Source organism: Elephas maximus, chromosome 2 (assembly GCF_024166365.1).
Source record: "Elephas maximus indicus isolate mEleMax1 chromosome 2, mEleMax1 primary haplotype, whole genome shotgun sequence".
Taxonomy (NCBI): domain Eukaryota; kingdom Metazoa; phylum Chordata; class Mammalia; order Proboscidea; family Elephantidae; genus Elephas; species Elephas maximus.
In genome coordinates, this window is record NC_064820.1 from 173,095,423 (window position 1) to 173,120,421 (window position 24,999).

The window sequence follows — 24,999 nt, forward strand, 5'->3', positions numbered from 1 at the left end:
AGGCTCATTTTACAGGAGAAAATGTTATTCCTCATTTTTGGATAATTCACCTAAAAAAATTTAACAAATGTCCTACTATGTGCAAGTATTTTCCAAAGTCAAAAAGTTGTGAAATATGTGTTCTTTGCTTTCAAAAGCCTTATAAATTGATAGTAGGAGTGGTTATAACAAATAGGTGACAAACTACACTACATAGTGTTACCATACAGATCAGATTATAAAGGTTGTCCACAGGTGCACTAATTGTCAAATGGGTAAATTAGACAATTATTGGCTATGCTATTGAAAAGAGGCAGTGATTATTTCTATTGCAGTTTTCATGGAAATCTTGGTAGAAGAAAGGAGCAATTCAAGCTAGGATTAAAGAGTGTGGACAATGTAAAAAAAATAACTGTCCTTCCCCTACTGAGATATATAATTGTTCCTTTTAATCATATTTTTAAAAGTAGAGTTCAATTGGCTAAGGACTAAGCAGCTCTAAGAATTTCAGAGGGAAGTCTCTTCTAATAACAGTAGTAACAGATGAGAGTTTTTCAATGACAGGCTCGAGGTGGCACAGAGAGGTGAGTAAGGGCTTGCTCTTGGATATCAGACAGCCTGGGGCCACATCCTGATGCATTACTCACTGCCATGTGATGTCAGCAAGGCTAGTTCGTACACTAGGTAGCCCCCACAGTGTCTATATCCTGGGTACTGGTTAAAAAAAGAAAAAAAGTTGCTGTCAGGTCAATTCCAACTCAGAGCGACCCCATGTGTGCAGAGTAGAACTGCTCCATAGGATTTTTAAAGCTGTGTGACCTTTGGGATGCAGACCGCCAGGCCTTTATGGCAGCCTGCTTCCATAAAAATTACAGCCTTGAGAAACCTTATGGGGCTGTTCTACTCTGTCCTATAGGGTCACTAGGAGTCAAAATCGACTTGACAACGATGGGTTTGTTTTTTTTTTACATTTGGAAGAAAGCCCTGGCTTTCTTAGAAAAGTCATCCATTAAAACCCTATGGAGCACAGTTCTATTCTGACACACATAAGGCCTCCATGAGTCAGAACTGGCTACAGCAACTGGTTAGATTGGTGGGTAGATTTTGATATGTTTGAAATGATGTGTTTTGTAGTGCTGAAAAGTAAGAGTGCCTATGGACCAAGAAAGATCTTAAATGACCCCATGCTTAATCTTTCTGTGCCTATTATATCTGTCAGTTTTGTAGGGGTTGTTGCGGAGAATAAATGAGCTAATACGTGTGAAGTTTGTATGATGGTGTCTAACATGTGGGGTCTCTCAGAATGTTAGCTTTAGGATCATAGTTACTAGTGTTCATCAGGAAGCCCTGATGGTGTAGTGGTTAAGAGTTTGGCTGCTAACAAAAACGTTGGCAGTTTGAACCACCAGATGCTCCTTGGAGACCCTATGGGGCAATTCTACTCTGTCCTGTAGGGTCGCTGTGAGTCAAAATCAATTCCACGGCAATAGGTTTGGGTTTTTTTGGTTGGTACTGTTCATCAAGACATTCCTTAAATGACCGTATAAGCAAAATCTATGAAAGCCAGAACCTATGTAAGGCAGAAATCTGTCAGAGAAGGAAAACTCAAATATTTTCCCCTAATAGAGAGCAATAAAAAAGTGGTGAGACTGCACCCTGTCAAAGGCAGGCGACTTGTGAGACCTGGAAAAACAAGGCAGTCACACCTAGTTCGGGCTTTCACAGGTTTCTCTGTGTAATGTTAAGATGAGGCATTATTTATGATTTTACTTGCAGTAGCCTGTTAACCCTTTGCCAGTGAGTCAGTTCCGACTCATAGCAACCCTGAAGGACAGAGTAGAACTGCCCCATAGGGTGTCCAAGGAGTGGCTGGTGGATTTGAACTACTGACCTTTTGATTGGCAGCTGACCTCTTAACCACTGTGCCACCAGGGCTCTTGCAGTAGTCTGTTACTCATATCAAAAAGATGAAATGTTTCTATAGTTTGCTGTGAAAGTAATCAATTCGTTTTCCTGGAATCATCACTATGCAAGGATAAATCGAGATAATGAATATGTGTCATCAGCAGGGAATTTCTAGACCTCATAACTATGCAAGAGGATTCTGGAAATTCACACATGGAGGCAACATATCATCCTCCTTACAGCAAGAAGAAGGTATACCAAATGTATAAACACCTCTCCTTTAAAGTACAGGATACTGCTTCGGCTAAGTTTAACTGAAAAACTAACATCCTGTGTAATTGTGTGTGATAAACTGAGGCTTAAAAGATTTGGAAACACTTCAGAATGGACAAATCAGATAATAACAGTTTTTATGGCTGGAAAGCTTCAGCTGGTGTTGACAAGTTGTAAAGATAAAAGCTTATAGCAAAGTCAAGAGCTCAGTGTCTAGATTGGGCCAAGGGATCAATGCTAATACTGAAAGTGTAAGAGCACTGAACTTCAAATGATTTCTGACAATGTTCTGTTTGGTTTAAGATAAGAGTGTTGAACTTCATTTACTAGAAAACTTTTGCTTAATTGTCCTTAGGTAAATACCTTGCATTGTTCTCTACCATCTAAACCCGTATTTAGATTTCATAGATGTTCTATGATTTGTGCCCTGCGTGGCATTGAGAGGGCTTTGGCAGCGGTTTTTCAAAACATTTCCAGTTGGGTGACTGTTAATAGTTTATGGGAGATAAGAGTCAGACCATGCCATTTCTCGGCACCTTTTCTTTTTTTTTTTTTGAATCTATAATGAATTCACCTGGTGGCCTCACTCTGATCTCAGCAAGAACTCTTTCAAAAGAAGTTCCTTGTTTCTTCAAAGGCCATTTGCACGAATTGATTCAATGCTTTTCTGTCAGGAAGCCCTAAAGCCAGTGGCCAAATATGTGTGAACTGGGTTGTGAAAGAGATACACTACATTTAGCTCCAATCAGTGTGCTGATTGTGCCCTCAGGTGACATGTCCAACATCTCCAACTTGTGTTTGCTTTTTTCTTTGTTCTTACAGGTGCGGAGGGCACAGTGTTCCCTAAATCTATAGAAACACCTAATGTCAGGGCGGAGCCCTTCAAGGAACTAAGGTAAACTTTTGACTTTGGTTCGGTTTAATTGGTGGCTTTTCCTTTCTGTGTGCAACTGGCTGATGCTTCATTTTGAATATACAGCCTAAAAGTGTTACAATATGAATACATAGCCTGGGAGAGGTGTGGGGGTAAAAATAAGCTACTCCAAGAGAAAATTTTCTCTGACAATGTAAGAAGATTGAGAGTCTGGAGAAGAGGAGGACAGTCTTGTAACTGTGAGATAAAGAACTCATTGATTTGCAGTGGTTGTTTCCTTTAGTATCTTGTGGTATTGAAAACCTAACCAGTGGAAACAGGAGTGACATAGTGCTAGATCTACCTTCTATGGAGTGAGTTAGATCTTAAATATGATCGTTTGGTCCCTTCATCCTTTTGGAATTTTTTTTTTTTTTTTTTTGTAATTGCTTACACTTTGTGGGAGAGTCTCTGACCGAGTGAAAGACAATCAAGTGTGACTGATAGATTAACCCAGACCAGTGCCTCCGTGAATGCCTCAGGTTTGTCACTTAATGGTGCCACATGCTTCTCCATACTGTCAATGGGTATTGATCTTGAATATTGAGTAAGTGCGTCATAAACGTGATGACTAAAGCCTTCTGGCCTCTGGTTTTAGAGGTGGATCGGTTTTACTTGGCCACGTTAGCGCTGCTGTGTCTTCCAGCCTTAGGAAATTGGAGTAGCCAAGGGAGGTCCTGGGACTTGTACCAGCAGGTGGAGATGAGTGAGCTGTTGGGTGAAGTGGAAGTGCTCTGCTCGTGGAAGTTAGCACAAGGGAGGAGAAAGAGCATTGTACTCCAAGTCAGGCACCTACTGTAAACCCACTGTGTGCCCTAAACCCACTACACAAGTTAACCCTGGCGCCCTGCTGTCTGTAAATTTTAGATGAACAGAAGAGTTGCAAAATTCACATAGATTGTTCCTGTGTACGCTTCACACAGCTTTCTCTAATGTTAACATGTCAATGGTGTATTTACCAAAACTAAGAAATTAACTTTTAGTGCCATAATATTATACTTTACATAAGATTTGTTTTAAAGGATTGTTGTTTTTGTTAGCTGCCATGGAGCTGCTCCCTGGACTCATGGCAACCCCATGTATGACAGTATCACACTATTGCGATCCACAGGGTTTCTACTGGCTAATTTTTAGAAGCAGATCACCAGGCCTTTCTTCCTGGTCCATCTTAGTCTAGAAGCTCCACTGAAACCTGTTCGGCATCATAGCAGCATGCAAGCCTTCACTGATAGGCGGCTGGTAGCATTGGCCAGGAATCAAATCTGGAATATAGTCCCCTAAATGTTTTATAGATTAAATATATATATAGGGTCGCTATGAGTCGGAATCGACCCGACGGCAGGGCAGTGGGTTTCGGTCTTTTTTATTTTTTTTGGTATATGCACATATGCAAAAAAGTTTAACAAAAAAACTATTTGTTGAGACGTGAAGTGATGGATCTTTAAAATTCCTGCAGCAGTAAAAGTAGAATGTTTTAAATGTGGATTTTTTTTTTTCTTTTGCATGTTCTATATACAGATTTTGGTCTCCTTTTTAGTGGGAAAAAACTTGAGTTATATATGTAGACTGACTTTCCCAAAAAAAAAAAAAAAAAAGAACTATTGCCATTGAGTCAATTCTGACTCCTGGAGACCCCATGTGTTACAGAGTAGAACTACTCTATAGGGTTTTCTTGCTGTAATCTTTATGGAATCAGATAGCCAGGCCTTTATTCCACAGTGCCACTGGGGGGAGTTCGACCCACCAACCTTTAAGTTAGTAGTTGAGTGCCAACCGTTTGTTCCAAATAAATGAGCAAAATTAAAATATTCCCTTATGCAAACAATCAAAGGTGAGAAAATTGTATCTATTTTAGAGAGCTTTTACCTTAGGATAACTTTGGCCTCTAGTCTTCGTCATTTGTTGTCTTTAGTTTATTTTTTTAATGAGAACCAAGTCGAGGCATTTCCTCTTGAAAGAGCTCAGCTAAAGAAGTGGTTAGCTTCTTGTCTATCACGGTTTTCGTTCACTGCTTTTCTTTCAGAGTTACCGTAGTTACTATATTTGTCCTCTTGCTTAAGATGTTTGTAAATAATCCAGGCTTGAGCTCAAAATCACAAAAGAGAGCTGCGTCTCTGCAGACAAATATGGAGTCTTACAAAGGTCCCTGGCAAACATCCATCTCGGGCAGTGTTTATTGACTTTACCCCTCCAGGGTAGTTCTGAAATAACGACACGCTGTTTAGGTTCAAGACTATACTTAAAAGTACACAAGGCACTGTACGACCCCCTTGAAAAGAGAAAAACTAACTTTGAATAGAAATTGGATTTTAATAAATTCGCAATCTTGTAATGTGAATATATTAAGTGTTCTCTATTATTTTTTCCTCCCTTTTCTTCCTGGAGTCTATATAAAGACAAATGGAAAAATCCCTGATCTCAGCCTGTTTATGATCTGTGACAGGAAATAGGCCGTTCAGTTTTGCATCTGTATTTTCCGTAAGAACAGAGGCTGCCCTTGAATGCCTACCTTGCGATAAAGATTGCTTTCAACTGTAAAGTTTTCTTGTACAACCCTGCTCCTCCAACAACAGGAAACAGACTGTGAAACCTGATTTCCCAGACATATGCCGTGGCTAATGTGAAAAAAAGGGAAGGTTATATAGGCTGCTATATGTATGTGGCTAAGTCAGTTCGCTTAAATATCACCAACTACCAAAGAGCAAGAAGCCAAAAATCTTTACGAAAAATCCTCCACAGCCTCACTCAGTTGAAGTGCTGATGTGCTCTCGCCTTACAGTTATGACGAAGACTGTTGTTGCTGTTAGTTGCCATGGAGTCGGGTCTGGCTCATGGCTACCTCATGCATAACAGAACAAAGTGTTGCCTGTTCCTGCCATCGTGATGATCTATGGTATGTTTGAGTCCATTGTCATGGCCATTGTGTCAGTCCAAAGTTTCCTCATTTTCTTTAGCACTGTATTTTACCAAACATGTTCTTTTCTAGCACTTGGTCTTTCTTGAAGACATGTGTATACTGGACAGTACTCTATTGTGATCCATAAAATTTTCATTGGCTGATTTTCAGAAGTAGATTTCTAGCCCTTTCTTCCTTGTGTGTCTTAATCTGGAAGCTCCACTGAAACCTGTCCATGTGTGACCCTGCTGGTATTTGAAACACCAGTGGCATCGCTTCCAGCATTGTAGCAACACACAAGCCACCACAGTATGACATACTGACAAATAGGTGGTAAATGATAAAGATACCCATTGCTGTCGAGTTGATTCTAACTCATACCGACCCTAAAGGACAGAGTAGAACTGTCCCATAGGATTTCCAAGGCTGTAACCTTTACAGAAGCAGACTGACACATCTTTTTCCCACAGAGCGGCTACTGGCTTCAAACTGCCAACTTTCGGTTGGCAGCTGAGTGTTTAATCACTGCACCACCAGGGCTCTTGGTGAGACAGAACCCCCACAATGCTGTATTCTTTACCTGGCTTCCTCCCCTTTGCTGGGCTCTGGCCACCTCAACTTTGCGTTTGAATTCTGCTTTTTCTTGGAGGTTACATGTAAACCCCACTGTGCCTGTGTAGTGTGATTAAGAATGTCGCTGACATAAAGTGTATGAACTTCCTACTTGTAAACTCCTTTAAAAGTAACCTGCCTGCCTGTCCATGATAAGCAGTCTTGGCAGCAGTAAGTACCGACTGACTCCACTTTCTTGTACAATGAAATAAAGGTGTCTTTTTTTTGTTTTCTCACCTCGGTCTCTCATTTATTGGCCAATATGAGTCACGCTGAGTAAGAACGTGGGGTTTCCGCCAGGTAACTCTATGATAAAGGTAGCGACCTGATTATCCAACTCACAGAGCAGGAATTGTTTAACAAGTGTTTATTAGACACTTATTTTTTTTTTTATTTATATATCCACACACAAACACAAGTACGTGTGTGCATATATAAATTTGTGCCTATTTCTGTGTGTGTGTATAAGCCACTGCCGTAAATGTGAGTCCAACTCATAGTGACCCTATATGACAAAGCAGAATTGTCCCATAGGGTTTCCAAGGAGCACCTGGTGGATTCGAACTGCAGACCTTTTGTTTGGCAGCCATAGATCTTAACCCACTACGCCACCACGGTTTCCATGTGTATGTATATACATAGAGAGAAAGAGAGAGAAAAAACTGTATTGTGCTTCTTAGCTATGCGGACGTGATATATGAGACAATTCCATTGTGAGAAAAATCCTTAAATCTTCTCCCCTTTGAACATTTTCCTGCCATGCTCTGTAATTCTTTGTAGCTTTTCCACTTCACCCTACCACACACACACTTACACTCACTGTGTAATTATGACTCAGTTTTTGTTTATTTGTTTTTCATATATAGGATTCAGAATTATTTGGTAATATAATGAGAAATGAAAAAATATATCTAGTAGACCAAATTCTAGCAGAATGGAAGTAGCCCATCATGGTCACCTAAAATAAATAAATAAATAAAAGGGCCTTACAAAATCAAAGGATCATGAAGCGATGCCCCTGCTAGTCAAGGACATGTATTTAAAGGTGTTCTGTCTGTGCCGGGTTTGAATCTGGACCTCAGTGCTTATCTGCTTTGTGAACTTGGGCAAGTCTCTTAAGCAATTCCAGCCCCAGTGCCTAGGACATAAAAAACTTAGTGAATATTAGTTCCTAAACTTTATCTATGGAGGGGGATGGGGAGCTCTCTTTAACTGGGGCCCAAGGCGCTTCTTGAGTTTTAAATACCATTGACCAGTAAAAAAAATTTCCATTAAATCATGGTGATCAATAATATTTTTTCAATTAAGGGTACGAAAAAACTACTGTACTTCCATCTACGATTAACTACATTTTGTGTAAAAGAAAGGATACCTCAACTAACAGAGCAGACATACTTTAAAATAAAACACAGTCCCATTAATTGAATACATTTAACCATATAATATGTCATTTTGTTGCCTCTGTTTTCCCATTTTGCCAAAAATGCAAGTGATTGGATTAAATCTCACTTCATCATATGTTCTGTAGTGTTGAACTAGAAAACACAAAGGTCTGAAAGCCACAGACCAGGGCATAATGAGGCCAACTTCATTTTAAGGTTGTGTACCTTGGAAATCCCAAGACTGGTCTATTTTGCTCTTATGAGGAGCCTTGGTAGCACAGTGGATAAGTGTTTGGTTGCTAACCAAAAAGTCAGCAGTTCAAATCCACCAGCTGCTCCAGGGAGACCCTGTGGGGGCAGTTCTACTCTGTCCTATAGTGTCACTATGAGTTGGAATTGACTCAATGGCAAAGGATTTGTTTTTTGTTTTTTTTCAAGACCCCAAAAACCAAACCCATTGCTGTCAAGCTAATTCCGACGCATAACAACCCTAAAGGACAGAGTAGAACTGCCCCATAGAGTTTCCAAGGAGCACCTGGTGGATTTGAACTGCTGACCTTTTGGTTAGCAGCCATAGCTCTTAACCACTACATCACCAAAATTTTCAAGACCAGTAGGCCATATACATGTCCTTTATCTCCCTTTCATTTCTTTCACTTCCTTCTGGTTTCCAACAAGCTATCATTCTTCTCTCTCTCTCTCTTTTTTTTTTTTTTAATCATTATCTGTACTATCTACATTCAAGAGCAAGTTTCACATTTTCTTCTGACATCTATTTTGGTTTTTTCCTTCTTTCTCATCTTTTTAATGACCTTTTGCTTTCTTCATGTATGATCTCCTTGATATCATCCCATGACTCTGATCTTTGGTCGTTAGTGTTCAATGCCTCAAATCTATTCTTGAGAGGGTCTCTAAATTCAGGTGGGATGTACTCAAAGTCATACTTTGGCTCTTGTGGACTTGTTTTAATTTTCTTCAGTTTGAACTTGCATATGAGCAATTGATGGTCAGTTATCCCCTGGCCTTGCCCTGACTGATGATATTGAGCTTCTCCATCTTCTCTTTCCACAGATGTGGTAGATTTGATTCCTGTGTATTCTATCCAGCAAGGTCCACAGATATAGTCACCTTTTACGTTGTGGAAAAAAAAGGCATTTCCACTGAATAGGTCATTGGTCTTATAAAATTCTGTCATGTGATCTCTGGCATCGTTTCTATTACCAAGGCCATATTTTCCAACTACTGATCCTTCTTTGCTTCCAACTTTCGCCTTCCAATCACTAGTAATTGTCAATGCATGTTGATTACATCTTTGATCAATTTCAGACTGCAGAAGTTGGTAAAAATCTTCAGTTTTTTTCATCTTGGCATTAGTGGTTAGTAAGTAAATTTGAATAGTAGTAGTATTAACTGGTCTTCCTTATAGATATATATGGATATTATCCTATCACTAACAATGTACTTCCAGATAGATTTTGAAATTGTTTTTTTGACAATGAATGTGACACCATCCCTCTTTGATTTGTCATTCGTAGCATAGTAGACCATATTGTCTGATTCGAAATGGCCAATATCAGTCCATTTCAGCTTACTAATACCTAGGATATCAGTCTTCAAGTGTTCCATTTCATCTTGGACAGCTTCCAGTTTTCCTAGGTTCATACTTTATACATTCCATGTTCCAATTATTAATGGATGTTTGTAGCTGTTTCTTCTCATCTTGAGTCATGCCACATCAGCAAGTGAAGGTCCCAAAAGCTTTCCCCCATCCATGTTATTAAGGTTGACTCTACTTTAAGGAGGCAGCTCACCTCTTCCCTGGTTCTATTTTGAGTTCCTTCCAACCTGGGTTCATCTTCTAGCACTATATCAGACAGTGCTCCACTGCAATTCGTAAGGTTCTCACTGGCCAATTTTTTTAGAAGTAGATTGCCATGTTCTTCTTCCTAGCCTGTCTTAGCCTGGAAGCTCCACTGAAGCCTGTCTACCATGGGTGACGCTGCTGGTATTTGAAATACTGGTGGGAGAGATTCCAGCACCACAGCAACACATACGTCACCACAATATGGCAGATGAGTGGTGGAAATGATATTAGACTATCTATAAAAGCCAAATCCATCAGTGACGTACCATGAGGCACCCAGTTGTTCCCGTAATGGTCGGTCATCTGAACTGGAGAGGAGCAATAAGACATAAAGGAGCCCTGGTGGCACAGTGGTTAAATGCCCAGCTGCTAACTGATAGTTTGATGGTTTGAATCTGCCAGCTAGTCTGTGAGAGAAAACTAGCAGTCTGCTTCCGTAAAGATTACAGCCTAGGAAACTCTATGGGGCAGTTCTCCTCTGTCCTGTAGGGTCATTATAAGTCAGAATTGACTTGATGGCAACGGGTTAATAGGACATCATTATTTTCACCACCACCCCCCAAAAAATGGCTTTTATTTACAAATTAAAATTATATCCTGTGTATTACTTTTTTAAATATAAGGGTTTAAAGTTAGAAAAAAAAAAAAAAAGAAAAACATTGAAAGGTAAAACCATAATGGAGTGTGTAAAATTGCACTTTTATCCATATTGACAGGACAGGCATGGCAACATAAAATAAGTGCTAACTTCCCTGTCTTTGAGAACAGAATGGCCGTGTGTGTTTATTTGCTGAAACTCCTGAGACTGGGCTCCCTTCTGCCTCAAAACAGAGCACGGTGACTTTATTGTTGTTTTTATCTTGATTAAAATGTCAGTAGCTGCCATTTATTATGTAAAGTGTGTGGGGTATATTGTTCTATTATACTTGAAAAACATACAGGTGCCTCTGAATCTCCCTTTTTTTCCTCCTGGGTAGGATGGCCCTGCTGGGTGTATAGACAGAAAATCTTGCTTAATTACACCCTTCATGATCCTGGCTTGAAGCCAGCCTTGTTTTATTCCAATTATAACCTTTTCAAAACAAAGAGTAATGGGAGTTTGGAGGAACAAGTTGACATCTTTTTTTTTTTTAACCTGGAACAAGTTGAGGGAAACAAGAAAGAGATTATAAAAAAAAGGAAAAAAGAAAATTAGTTGATGGATATCATTTTTTTTTCTTTGATGTAGAATTTTCCATGGTTTGTTAGAATATGATAAAAATGAGAGTGAAACACAGGTCTTGGAGAGAACTAGATAACCTTGCCTGATTTTCTAGTCATGGACTGTGTGCCAAGTTGAGCCAAATGTCACTTCCTTGTTTGAGAATAAAGTTTGAAAACAAAAACACTCACACACACAACCTTAAGGTGGCCCTGCCTCAACCTCTCATCTCCCACCATCCTCGCCCCTCCATTTCAATCTTTTCATTTTTTTAATTTCTCCTTTCACTGCCTCCTCTTTATTTTCCATCCTTCTTTCAAACTTTTAATTCCTGGTCTCATATTTTAATGTCCAAGAGGCCTTCTTTGTTCTATGATAGTTTCCGTATCTAGCATTCATATTAATTTTATAGACGCACGATCTTCTCTTACCCCTTTGATTATATTAATGATTGTTGTTGTTAGTTGCCACCGAGATGGCTCTAGCTCATGACAACTATATAATAGAACCAAATACTGCCAGGCCCTGCACCATCTTGATAGTTGCTGGTATGTTTGAGTCCCTTGTTTTGGCCATTGTGTCAATCCATTTCATTGAGGGTTTCCTTCTTTTTCACTGACCTTCTACTTTACCAACCATGATGTCCTTTTCTAGGGATTGGTCTTTCCCAATGATGTGTCTAAAGTGAATGAGCTGAAGTCTTGGCATCATTGCTTAAGGAACATTCTGGTTGTGTTTCTTCTAAGGGTAATTTGTTCATTCTTCAACTCTCAGCTTAAACATCCCTTCCTAAAGAAAGCCTTTTTGACATGCTCCAGCTTGGTGCGGTACCCCTGTTACAAAATACTTAGCGTCCTACACTCCTCTTTTATTTTTTGACTTACTGACAGAGATGCCCTCCACATTTTGCCCTTGCTTACAATGTTCAGGTTAGGTGGGTCATTACAAATCCATTCTGCTCAAAGTGGGTGCTCAGCCAGCAAAAAGATCAGGAACTCCTTCCTCCACATTCACAAAGGAAAGCTATCAGTCTTCTGTAGTCCCAGATTTTGTCCAAGCTTTTATTAACCCCATGCCTTTCTTTTTTCGATCCATAAGAAGTCACTTCCAAAAGAGAAAAATCCATTCCTCTTGCTTTTATAAGCAGTTTCATATTTTTTAATTCCTTTTTCATGCACGGGTTGTACAATAGTCACATTCCAGCAGAATTACCTTGAAGCTGGTAGGCTACCGCTCCTATTCGGCTCCTGTTCTTGCTCTCCACCAAGGTTGTAGAAATTCATAGAGGAACACCAAGTACCCTTTCACCAGTTGCACATTTGATCACTGCATCCTCTTCACAAAGGAAGATGAGCTTCCAATTCTTGGGGATTTTTGTCACAAATACAACCTGACTCATTAATGATAATTTTCTTTCCTGGAGCGTGAGCTTAGACACACTCACGCCAGAAAGACAAAGCACAGAAGAATTTGAACCTTTTGACAATCCAAGTGCCATACCTCTAGCCTAGAATAGAAAATAGATGCTAATAAATTCAGGGTCTTAAAACTGTAAATTACAGTCATTTCATACTTTGTGGCAGCTTCATGCTGAAGAAATAGCTTGAAACTTAATTACGCTGCTTGTCCCTTCTTTATGTGCAGATGACATTCCTCAGATAGACTTTTGCAGCTGACGCCTGAGGAAAGGAGTAGAGAAACTAATTAGTTAATCATGATAGAGACTATTGACTGCGCACTGATGAAAAGAAAATGTTGACAACAATCCTAACATGATGCATCTGTCTGTTAGCTTAGAGATCTTCCTGTGATCCTCTTGGAAAGCTCTTAGGAAAATGATGAAAATGCCCTTCAGGCTTTGAATGCAGACAGATATAGGCAACACACGTAATGAATGGGATTCAAATGGAGAGCAGGAGGCATTGGGCTTCTGATTACCCACCCCCGAAAGTGACTGGCCTGCGCTTTGAGGACCATTTGTGAGACAACAACAATAATGGATTGGATACATCCCACTCTTGAGAAGCTATTACAAAACGTTCAGTACTTCAATGGCTCATTCTAAAGCTAGAAGTCAGGTTTTAGAGTATGATGTATGGAAGGCTCTATCTCCTATCACATAATGACCTCCTAGCTTGAGCCACGTAGTAATTAACGTAAGTGAACTGGTAAAGGCACAGTACCCCTCTTTGTACAAGGTATGATAGTTTTACAAGAGAAATTTGCTCTTTATTCTGATGATCTAGAATGGCTAAGGAGTGAAGGAGGCAGAGCCAAAAGAGAAACAGTTTAATTTTAGAAAGCAGTTTCTAATGTCTGAACTGGTAGTATTTTCCTTGACAGTTTGAAGTTCCCCTCACTAAATGATTCAAGGCAGGGCTGACCTTTCACATCAGGACTATTAAAGAGGTGTGTCAAGCATCAGAGGGAGGGAAGATTTTAGCTAAGTGACCTTTCAGATCTGCTTTAAGATGAAGATTTTAAGAGTCAGTCTTCAAAGTGTTGCTCACAGATACACGATTCTACCAGGGACCTCTCATTAAGTTAAATTCCTTAAAAAACTGTATTCATTGGGCAGTTAAGGGCAGAATTTGTGAGCGGCATCAATTCCTTTTTTATTTCTTGCATTTCTTCCCGCTGTTCTGTAAGAACGAAACACATTCTTACAGTGCTTTGTAAATTTCACAGCATTTTTCCAAATACTCCGTTAGAAACTCTCTGTAGTAGCATAGGAGGGACTGACTTCATTCCCATTGTACAGATGCAAAGACTGATGAGTTAATATGAAACACCTCCCTGTTTGGAAAAATGAATGGACCCTCTCCTTTCTGGCATCTCAGTAAGATTTTAAAACATTGGTCTGTAGGGCAGAAGCTCTGTGCACTAGCAGCAGCATAGAGTAATGGTATGATCAGAGATCTGGAGCCAGATTACTGAAAACTGAGTCTTAGTGCCTCCACTTGCTAGGGTGTGACTCTGGGTGACGTCTAAAACCCCTGTCTCAATTCCCTCACTTGTGAAAAGGGGATAAGAACGTCACCAATCTTACAAGAACTTCGTGAGAATTAAATGATGTGATTTCTATCAACTACTTCAAACATAACCTAGAAGTTAAAGTTTAATAAATATTAATTTCAGAGTCTTTGTTGTTGAAGCAACAGATTGTTACTTTTTTTGAGAATGGCCTAGGAATCTGTCCAAGTGTCTGAGTAGTTTGTCTTACAGGTAACAACAACAGATTAGTAGCCAATTTTGCGAACGTCAGTATAATCAAGATAGCAATAAACCAAGTGTTAGTTGTTTAATTTGCCAGGTTGGTCACAATATTAGAAGTGAACTTTAACCTCACTTTTGGAATTTCCTTGTAGCAAAGATACTTTCCACTGACATTAGGGGATAACAGAGGCTCAACATTTCCTAAGGAGAGGTAAAAAGAGAAATTAAACCCCCTACAAAAAAAAAAAAAAAAAAACAGGCAGGATGGAGTGGTAAGCATTGTGCTTGTGAATGAAAAGACTAGTTTTTAAAGCACTCACATCACAAAGGGCTTTTGAACTTTTTCTGAATCTAATAGTAGTATGGTGAGGGATGGGGTGCAAACGTTGTTTAAAAATGGACAAGGTACCTTGTTGGCGCAAACAGTTCTCGCTTGGCTACTAACTGAAAAATTGGTGGTTCTAATCCACCTCGAGATGCCTCCTCAGACGAAAGACCTGGAAATCTGCTTCCAAAAAATCAGCCATTGAAAACCATACAGAGCACAGTTCTACTCTAACACACATGGGTTCACCATGAGTTAGAGTCAACTCAATGGCAGCTGATATACATGAAAAAACAAACAAAACAAGAAAAATGAAATGGAGAACAACAGCATTTATTGGCCAGAATGTTTTAAAATCCACTAGCACAAACACTGTGATGACCAAAGTACTCTCTTTGCTGGCTTCTTCAGCCATTTGTAGGAGGGATATGGGAGCTTAAATTGGCCTCCCTGGAGACCGGGCCAAGCAGAAAACTTCAGAAACATGATGCCTTGTCTGGGTACATTTTATTCCTGGTGCAGAGTGCCAGCAGGAATCAATAGGTCTCTCATCACCACAGCATGAAAATGAAGTTATGCATTAAACTCTAATGAGATTTTTAAAATTTTTCAAATAGAATATTTTGTATCATCATAGAGAGTGCCCATTTATTTTTATGTACGTTCATAAAGTTTTTGATCCTCCATTAAATTGTACCTGTATGAGTTATGTTGCTTTCTTCCCAGACAAGACCATTAAAAAAAAAATGTTGCCATCGAATTGATTCCAATTCATAGCGACGCTAGAGGACAGAGTGGAACTCTGCCGCATAGGGTTTCCAAGGAGCGGCTGGTGGATTTGAACTGCCAACCTTTTAGTTAGTAGCCGAACTCCTAATCATTGTGTCACCAGGGCTCCAGACCATAATAGGGGCTTATTTTTCTCATGGCTTGGATGGATTTTTATCTCATAAACACAGGTTGCTTCCATTGGACCCTTGCTTCCTACCTGCAACTTATTGCTGGGCCAGGTTAACCAGCAAGATATAGTGGCTGCTGTGATTTTTTTAGGAAAATTAAATCTTTTTGGTAGTAATAGGTAGGTAGGCATCCCTATAGCCAATAAAAGCCAGCTCCAGCTGTGTTTTTCAGAGGACTAGTGTCATTCGACCAGACACTACTAATGAGGCCTATTGAATGAATAGCACACAGGTCAAAATGCTGTTTCCATGGACTCTCTGGGGGCAGGACTTAAAACAGGAATGAAGGGTTTCAGCCTGGAGGGTGGCAGGACCTCGAGGCAAGCTAAGCAATGCCAACCCTTTTCCCTTTTGATCACCAATACACTATACCCTGTTTGAAAAGCTTGGTGAGACCTGTAGACACAACCAATGAAGTAGCACAATGGGAAGCAGCCTTGGAGTGCCATTTCACAAGATGCATCCATCCAAAAGGCCTTGGAATGTTGCTTGAATTTGTACATTTCAGCTGACTAAAATTCTAGCTGGACCCAGCAGGCTAGACATATAAATATAACCCAAATGAATTCATTCCTTCCACAAATATTTAAGTGCTTGATACGTGTATGGCATATATGCTTAGGATATAATGATGAACAAGACAGCTGTGGTCCTTGCACTGGTGGATTTTATGTTCTATCAGGGGAGGCCTTGAATACCCAGCAAAGTGATCAGTGTTTATTAAACATACTCCCATACCTAGTACCAACTTAGTTCCTTTATGTACCTTATCTTATTTAATCCTTACATAAGGAGAGCCCCCTCTTAGAGAAAGCACTATAGCCGTCTCCATTTTACAGATGAGGAACCAGACTCATAGAGGGTAACAGACTTGCCCAAGGGAAGTGAAGGAACCAAAGAAAAAAAAACTCACATTTACCTGACTAGCTTTTACTCTTCCTGCTAAACCACCCCACCATGCAAAAGGGATCAGCTCTCAAGAAGACCTATGGAATGTCAGTACCTGTATTTCTTTTTTATGCCTTCTACTGCATTTATTTAGAAAGGCTTCCAGACTGTCTGATCAGAAGAAGTAACTTGAGCATATAACAAGAAAAGTCCTTGGTAGAATTCTCTGGCCATTGCCTCATACTCGTATTCTGCCACAGGGGAAATATCTGTTACTACAAACATCATGGGAAAAATTCATGAAAACACATAGTAACAAAATTTACTTTGCAGCCATAGTCTACTAACCCTTGGGCCTCATCTTAAAATGGAGATTTGTTAGCACTAACCAGAAAGAGTAGAACATTGGGCTTTGTGGCCTTTTGCATCATGTAATTATTATTCATTTTTCATTTGTTCCTTGTTCATCTCCCATACTGGGCTGTAATCTCTAAGCCAGTGATTCTCAACTTGGCTTCTTATTACAATCATTTGATGAGCTTTAAAAAATACTCTGATTCCACCCCATCGGGAGCAAGGAAGAATGAAGAAAACTAAAGGCACAGAGATAAGGTTTGTCCACAGAACTAATGAACCACAACTACCACAGCCTCCATCAGACTGAGTCCAGTACAACTAGATGGTATCCAGCTACCACCACTGACTGCTGTGACAAGGATTACAATAGAGGGCCCTGGACAGTGCTGGAGAAAAACGTAGAACAAAATTCTAACTCACAAAAAAAGACCAGACTTACTAGCCTGACAGAGACTGGAGAAACCCTGAGAGTATGGCCCTGGGACACACTTTTAGCTCAGTAATGAAGTCACTCCTGAGGTTCACCCTTCATCCAAAGATCAGACAGGCCTGTAAAACAAAAATGAGACTAAAGGGGTGCACCAGCCCAGGGGAAAGGAGAGAAGGCAAGAGGGAATAGTAAAGCTGGAAATGAGGAACCCAAGTTTGAGAAAGGAGAGTGTTGACATGTTGTGGGGTTGGTAACCAATGTCATAAAACAATATGTACTAACCATTTAATAAGAAGCTACTTTGTTCTGTAAACATCTAAAGTACAATTAAAAAATAAATAACAGAAGAAAAAAAAATACTGTGATTCCTAGTCTTCCTCCCAGAACAATTAAATCAGAATCTCTAGTTCTGTGACCTAGACATTGGTATTGTTTAGAGTGCCCCAGGTGATTTCATTGTGTGGTCAATGCTAGGAACCAGGGTCCTAGGGGGACAGGTACTGTGTCAGAGGCCCTCACCACTATATATACACTGTGTCTCATAAACTAGGTAGCAATGCCTAGGACATGAGTGGACAGTCAGTAAATATTGAGTAACTAGGTGGGTGGAGAGATGGAAGGATGGTTGAGTGAGTGAGTGGATGAAGAAACCAATGATTGTAACAGTTATTGGAGTTAAGTTCTTAGAATAACTATTGGATAATAATTTACAGTTGACATTATAATTGTTCAGTTTCTGCATACTACTGTGACAAAAAAAAAATCATTAGAAATTTGAGATAAGTATATGCAAAAGTAAACAGCAAACTGCAGGGTGCTGCCATAGTCTAGAAGTGGAATTCACTTTGTCTTCTTTAATACCGTATTAATCTCCAGTCTCGGCACACTCCCATCTCGACAGTTAAGGCAGCGCTCACATCAAAGGTAATGGTTTGTTATTATTTCTTCGGTGAATCGTGTTTGTCTGAAGGATGCAAAGATAACAAAGAGGAAATCATAGTTTCCGTGCAGTGATATGATTGCTTGTAGACTGAGCAATAAAAGGGAAGTCTACAGGAATGATTGAGAATTCCTTCTCTGTCCTCCAAATGCAGAAAACAGAGAGAGTCCTTTATGCCCTACTCACATTTTAACTGGGGATGGGAGAAAGACATTGAAGCATCTCCCACACCTGGGCAACCCACAATTTCCTTGTTAAAGCATTTATTACACCCCTGGATAATTCTGTGAAATGCCAGTGCTGTGTTGGGCATGCCTTTTTTTCTATTTCTTACAAGTCCAAACAAATCTGTGTATATAGTAGGGAGCAGTGAAGAAAGCAGTGTTTGCATGCATTTCTGTTGATATACCTAGTAGTGCTTGGTCAGTATGCTACCTGGATGTCAGCTGAGATTATCATGTGCCCTAATGTACCTAAAAGTGATTGATGCAAACCGCCTTTGACAGATTCTTGAAAACGTAATGCCTTCCCTAAGGACCTCCTTCTGGTTTCAGATTCTCTCTGATTGTGAACTTCTGTTCTGCTGAATGTATTCAATTTAAAACCAAGCACCACCAGCAGCTCATATATTACCTTTATGGGAATTAGAAAAAGATACCCTTTCCTCAGGTCACTTTACACTGAACTTTCAGAAAGTTGTCATAACATTGTGATTTTGTTAAAATAAGACACCTATTGCCATATACTCAACGGCAGCAGGGTTTATTGCCATATACTGGAAAGTTACCATAATAAATGCACAAATCTATGTTGCCTAGGATATTAATTGCTCCCACACACATAAACACACATGCCACCCTTGAGCAGTGCACAACCTACGCTACTGTGTATGGAGTCCCTGAAAGAGCATCTCCTCGTCCTGCTCAGATTGTCCGTAATAATTCATAGACTGGGATTTAGAACCCAGCACTTTTAATTTCCACCAAAAAGGCTACTTACACAATGCTTTGGTGTGTGCAGAGGATTTTACACTAAAGTTTTGAGAAAGCAAAGCAGGCTTAAGGTTCAATAGTAAATATTTATTATCCTAAAAGTCCCTAGGTCATATTATCTAGTCAGTCTGTCTTCTTTGTCAGTCCTTCCTTCTTTCCTTACTCTCTACTCCTAACCCCCAAATTTCTGCATCCTTTCTAATGTATATCAGTTTAGTTATCTTCTTGGCTGCTTAGGCTCCTATAGACCCATGAGCTTTGAGGTTTATTTCCTTCAAGCTGCATATCAATGTATTTTCCCAAACAGAGTTCTTCCTGTAAGAGAAATTCTAGTGAAAGCGTTAAGAATTTTTCTTTACATTTTGCTACAAATATCTAAACTGTAATTAGGAGTTGTTCAATATGGCAGCTTTTTTCTTCCTAGCAAATGTTCTGTAGGCTACACACAGGAAGGAACCAGCAAGGGGGGAATGTTGCTGGGAGTTGAAGATGCAAGTTGTTCTTGGATATTATCTGGTCCAATCCTGTCGTGTTATGAATGGGGAAACATAGGCCCAGAGAGATGCAGTGACTTGTTTCAAGTCACACAGCTAAGTGTGATGGTCAGTACAGGAACCAAAATCTCTAGATGCCCAGGCCTGGCTACTTTCTGGTACTGGACCATTCAATTTGTACTCTTTATTCTGATCGCATGCCAGCCTGGTATCATGACTATGACTCTCTTGACATTAGAGTCAGACAGTCCTTAACTCTCCCACTTATTTCTAGGTTCTTAACCCCTAAGAGCTTTTGTTTTCTCGTTTGCAAAATGGGGGTGATAATACCATTATGTGAGAAAATCCAACTTGAAATGCACTCTTTGGCCTTTGGAAAGGTTGTCTGTGTTGTAGAGTCCACTCAATCAGTAAGTGTGTCTGAGGGATGCTTAGATATTAGGAATGCAAAGATAAATAAGTCACGGTGTCCACGTTAATGAAACCATCACGTAGTAAGTGTGAAAATCTTGTAATAGGGCTATATATAAAGTGCTAGGACAAAACAAAAGAGAAATAGTGTCCTGGGTCTTAAGGATGAGTAGGAATTTGTCAGAAAAGAGGGTGAAAGACATCCTAGTAGTGAGAGGTAATAGCTTATGAAACAGCATGGAGACATGGGAAGACATCATCGGAAACATGATGAAAATGTCAACAGAGCATTTGAGGGGCAGAGAGTGACAGGAGCCAGTACTGGAGAGGTATGTTGGGATTGGATGATAAAGGAATTTGAATGCCATGCTAACAAGTATAGATTTTAACCTCTAGATGTTGGGGAAGAAGGAACATAATAGCAAAATTAACAAAGCTCCACCACATTAATCATTAGAGTGATTTTTAAAGGTTTCATTGTTATCTGGGCTCTTAATTTATTCTCAATTTGAGATCCCCCCCCCCCCAAAAAAAAATCTTTTGCCATCAAGTTGATTCCAACTCATAGTGACCCTATAGGACAGAGTAGAACTGCCCTCTAGAGTTTCCAAGGAGCAGCTGGGGGATTCGAACTGCTGATATTTTGATTAGCAGCCATAGCTCTTAAAAAATATTCTAGTTCTGCACTGTCCATCTGAAATTGATTACATCATGTGAGGCTGCCAAACCAAATTGTGTCATGAGGTGAAAATATAATCTCAGCAGGCTTTCATTTAATTGATGGCTGGCATAATGAAGGGTTCACTGTAGCTTAAATAACATGTTCTCTGTCACTGGATTTAATTAATGAAAACCTGCTTTGAGTGTATATAAAAACCAATGAGTCATCATGGAGTCAACTCTGACTCATGGCGACCCCGCATGTGTCAGAATAGAACTGTGTTCCATGGGCTTTTCAATGGTTGATTTTTAGAAGTAGATTACCAGGCCCTTCTTCCAAGGGCAGACTCGAACTTCCAACCTTTTGCTAGCAGTTGAGCATATTAACCATTTGCACCAGGTGCATTTTCTGCCTGCAGTGCTCCTGGGACTTGGCATGGATAGATATGACACACGTTGCCGACTTATTCAGGATTTGTAATTTCAAAAAGAGAAAAGGTAATGTAGAATGTGAGTTTAATTAAAAAGAAAAACAGTGTGCCACAACACCTATGATGTCATAAATGTGTTAATATAAGATTTTAGATCCCTGCTCTATGAGAAATAAAATCTTAAATTTTTTCATAGGGCATCATTAAAACCAAATCAAACCCATTGCTGGCGAGTCAATTCTGACTCACAGCAACCCTACAGGACAGAGTAGAACTACTCCATAGGGTATCCAAGGAGCGCTTGGTGGATTCGAACTGCCGACCTTTTGGTTAGAAACCGTAGCTCTTAACCAGTATGCCACCAGGATTTCCCATAGGGTGTCATAGCCATCTGAAAATTCCAAAATGAAATTTTAGAAGGCATCAGTTAAAGTATATGTGTTGAAAAGCTTCTAATGTGAGCAAATAGCAAGAAAAGAATTCTTTGGAAAAACATTCACACACTGGGATAGGTTTAAAAATCAAAACAACTCTTGTCTTTTGCTTTACCCTATTCTCCAAAATCATACAGTGTAAATGGAGCAATCTTTTCAGCTTCTGCCAAGGCAGTATCTTCAGGCTACACGTTAGCTTGCTATAGAGTTTAACAGAGGGACGAAGATAAAGAAAAAGAGTGCAATATGGACAAGGAATGTTAAAGTGCTTGGCAGAAAACTAATTGGAAATATAGAAGAAACCAGCCAGTCCGACTGTGAAAAGAGGCAGAGGACACCATTTGATCAGCAGGGGCTTGTTCTCCAGGGCTTTGCGATATTAGGGGTCAAGGACTGAGGGAAGCTTAGTTTTACACTTGAGAGCTCTTAATAATGACTCTGGGCACAGCATCCACGCTGAGGGTCTCCAAAGCGTAGACACAGAAGGTACGCGTGTGCACGGTGGATTAATGGGCATTTAGCAAAGCTGCTGTCAGAGTTCCTAATCCCCCAGCAGCCTCCTCCCAGCTCATATTCGCACAGGAAGTTTAACTTAGAATTCTAGGGAAAGTAAAAGGTAGTAAAACAATAGACACATTTCAGGCCCGGAGGTAAGTCACCAAAGTATGCAATGAAAGGCAGAAGGGAAAGGCAAGGGAGTGGGGTACCTGAGTAAGTTACAGCCAAGCAGGAGTCTTAAAGGAACAGGTGCTCCAGACACAGAGGTGTTCAGTTCTATCAAGGGACCACACTAGGTCGTATCTGAATGTGGGTTCATTCATTCTGTAAGATTTCAGTGACCTTCCCATGAAGACTTCCTAGGTCCCCTCTCATTAACTAATTAAATTCTACACTGAGCCTAGGCATCACTTCCTCAGGCTCCCACCCCACCTCTGGCCCTAAACTCATAGCTCCAACGTTCTCCTTTGTAACATTTGCTTTCATTTACATTGCACATTCACTTTTGTTGTTAGTTTCCCTGAGTCTTTACTCATGTTCGTGTCTTTGATTAGCCAAAAATGCCATGAAGACAAAGCAACTTTTTTTTCTGTTTCACCCCACTGTTCAACACAGTTCCTAATGCATAGTAATGTTTCAATAAATACTTGTTGAGTGAGAGATGAACAGATGAAAATAAATCAGAGCCAGCTGCTATGGTTAGCCCCAAGGAAAATATGGATAGTCCTGTAGATACAATCCTATTTTGCTGGATTATAGAACCTCATGTACTTCATTGTTTCTAACACAGTTCCAAGTATTTTACTAAACCAAATAAAGAGAGAAAGAAAAACTCAGCTCTCTGGGAGATGAATTGATAAGAATGACAAAGCCAGCACTTGCAAAGTACCTAAGCACCTACAGTCCCCAGAGCTTTGGACTCACATAGACCCTGGCTCTGCCTCTTAGTAACTTTGTGACCTTGAGCAAATCCCCTAACGTCTCGGACGCTCAGTTGCCCCATCTGTAAAAGACAAATCATGATATGTTCATCCTGTAAGACCTCTAGAAGGTTTGCTAGACAAAGTGCCAGGCGCATAGAGGTATTTAATATAATAAATAACCACGCCAATTCAAGAGAAACTTTGGAGAGTTTAAGATTGATTCAAAGAAACCAAAGAGAAAGCTAAGATCAAACTGTGAAAATAGCAGTCCCACAAATTTTGTTAACTCGTTTGTTTACTATTTGATTGTCTCCTACACAAAACTGTAAGATGCATAAACCAGGGATTAAGTCTCTCATATTTATTGGTTTATTTTTGGTACTAACCTCAGGATCTGACATACAGTAAGTCATTAATAAACATTTGATGAATGAATTAATAAGTGAATGAACAGATAGATAAATAGATACATGGATGCGTGGACGGATAGATAGAGTGAGTTGGGGGACATTACTAAAAACAAAATATACTCCCAACTGAGAAAAAGTTCTCCACAAAGATGGAAGAGAAAGAAAAGCTTTATTATGGAATAAGCATTAAGCTAGCATGTAACACATCTCAGGCAATCCACTAAAGAGACTGCAAAAACAGAAGGAATCTTAACCTTTATATAGCTAAGAGGATTCAACACATTACATTCATGTTTTCAAGATAATATTGTTAATTTTCTGATATCTTTATGGAAGGAGGTAGATTTGCAATTTGAGGCTGGCTACCTGACGGCACTGGGTTACCTGAGGTAATGCCAATCTCTTTCTAGGAAATGAAGGTGGGGGAAGATCACCTGAAGTCACATTTCTAGGAGTTACTGCTGTATCCCTGAAGAGACATCTTAGGCTTACATACTTTTCAAAGAGACGAAGAATTTACAACTACAAGTTATCTACAGTGAATTCTGAAAGAACAGGGGAGAAGGGAAGCCTCTTCCCTTACTTTCAACAGGGAGAATTAAAACCTCTTATTTTCAAGATGTATTTTTCCTTACAATCAGGAGAAAGAAAAAGAACTGACAAAGGAGTGAGTTATAGAAGCCAGGTGGAAAAACACATTTCTCACAGGAGTAGACATTGTCAGTCTGCAAAGTGGAATTTTAAAAAACCTTTGAAGAAAAGGGGCAGATGCTGAAAAGAAATGGATGGTGGAGTGGGGGCAACTGCTGTAGTGCTCTAGCGGGGAGAAGAATGGCAGGGTAAGAACTACCATGAGCTCCTGGGCCAGGGCAACTATTAGGAAAACAAGTTAGACTTTCCCTCTTAAAGGCAATGAAAAAGGAGAGATGAAAGATGGTAGAGAAAAAACTGAGGGAGGTGGACATGAGATAAAAAGTCGTTGGTGTTATTCTACTTTGTCTCTGAATCCTCTTTGTTCCTGATGGTACTTTCTCCAGGGAAATGGAGTTAGGCATATTGCATCATAGAATGATTTATTGGTTTCCCAAACATTTGATGAAACATACACTGAGGGGAAAGGACCATCAGCATTCTGATGAATATGCTTTGCCTTGCTTGGTAGCTCCTAAGAATTTAGGTATTTCAGTATCCTTGGACCCCTTCCTGTGTGTTCTTCACACAAGCGTGCCTTGTCATGAAGTTGACGGTACACTTAGGGAGTCAACAGGGATATTCTCATTTACTTTAGTGTCTTGGCACTAGCCAGTAACACCAGTAGTTACTTAAGAAATGTTTATTGAAGTAAAGTCAAGCTGAGCTGAGGTTCATTTATGCCATGAGGGTAGACTTTCACTCCCTTTTTCCTAAGTGGGTGAAAAACACTTTAGAAAATATTTTACTCTTTCACGAATTACTAAGAATAATGGCTACAATATATTGAGCACTGTTGGAGACACCTGACATATGTTTAATCGTCAAAACAATTCTGTGAGATAGGTACTATTTTTAATCCCCATTTCATTGATAAGGAAACTAAGGCCCTGAGAGGTAAAAGAACTGATTAATC

General features: G+C 39.8%; 1 protein-coding gene across 11 annotated transcripts in view; it reads left to right on the top strand.

Moving 5' to 3' along the window:
* SGCD (sarcoglycan delta) overlaps positions 1-24,999 on the top strand; it is a 1,252,876-nt gene that overhangs the window by 1,117,990 nt on the left and 109,887 nt on the right. For all 11 annotated transcript variants that reach the window (XR_007516169.1, XM_049874193.1, XM_049874194.1 and 8 more), the window contains one exon: positions 2,980-3,052. Coding sequence is in view for 10 of the 11 variants with exons in the window: in XM_049874193.1 (XP_049730150.1) it covers positions 2,980-3,052 (73 nt within the window). In the remaining variant the exon portion in view is untranslated. The remainder of the gene's footprint in view (positions 1-2,979; positions 3,053-24,999) is intronic.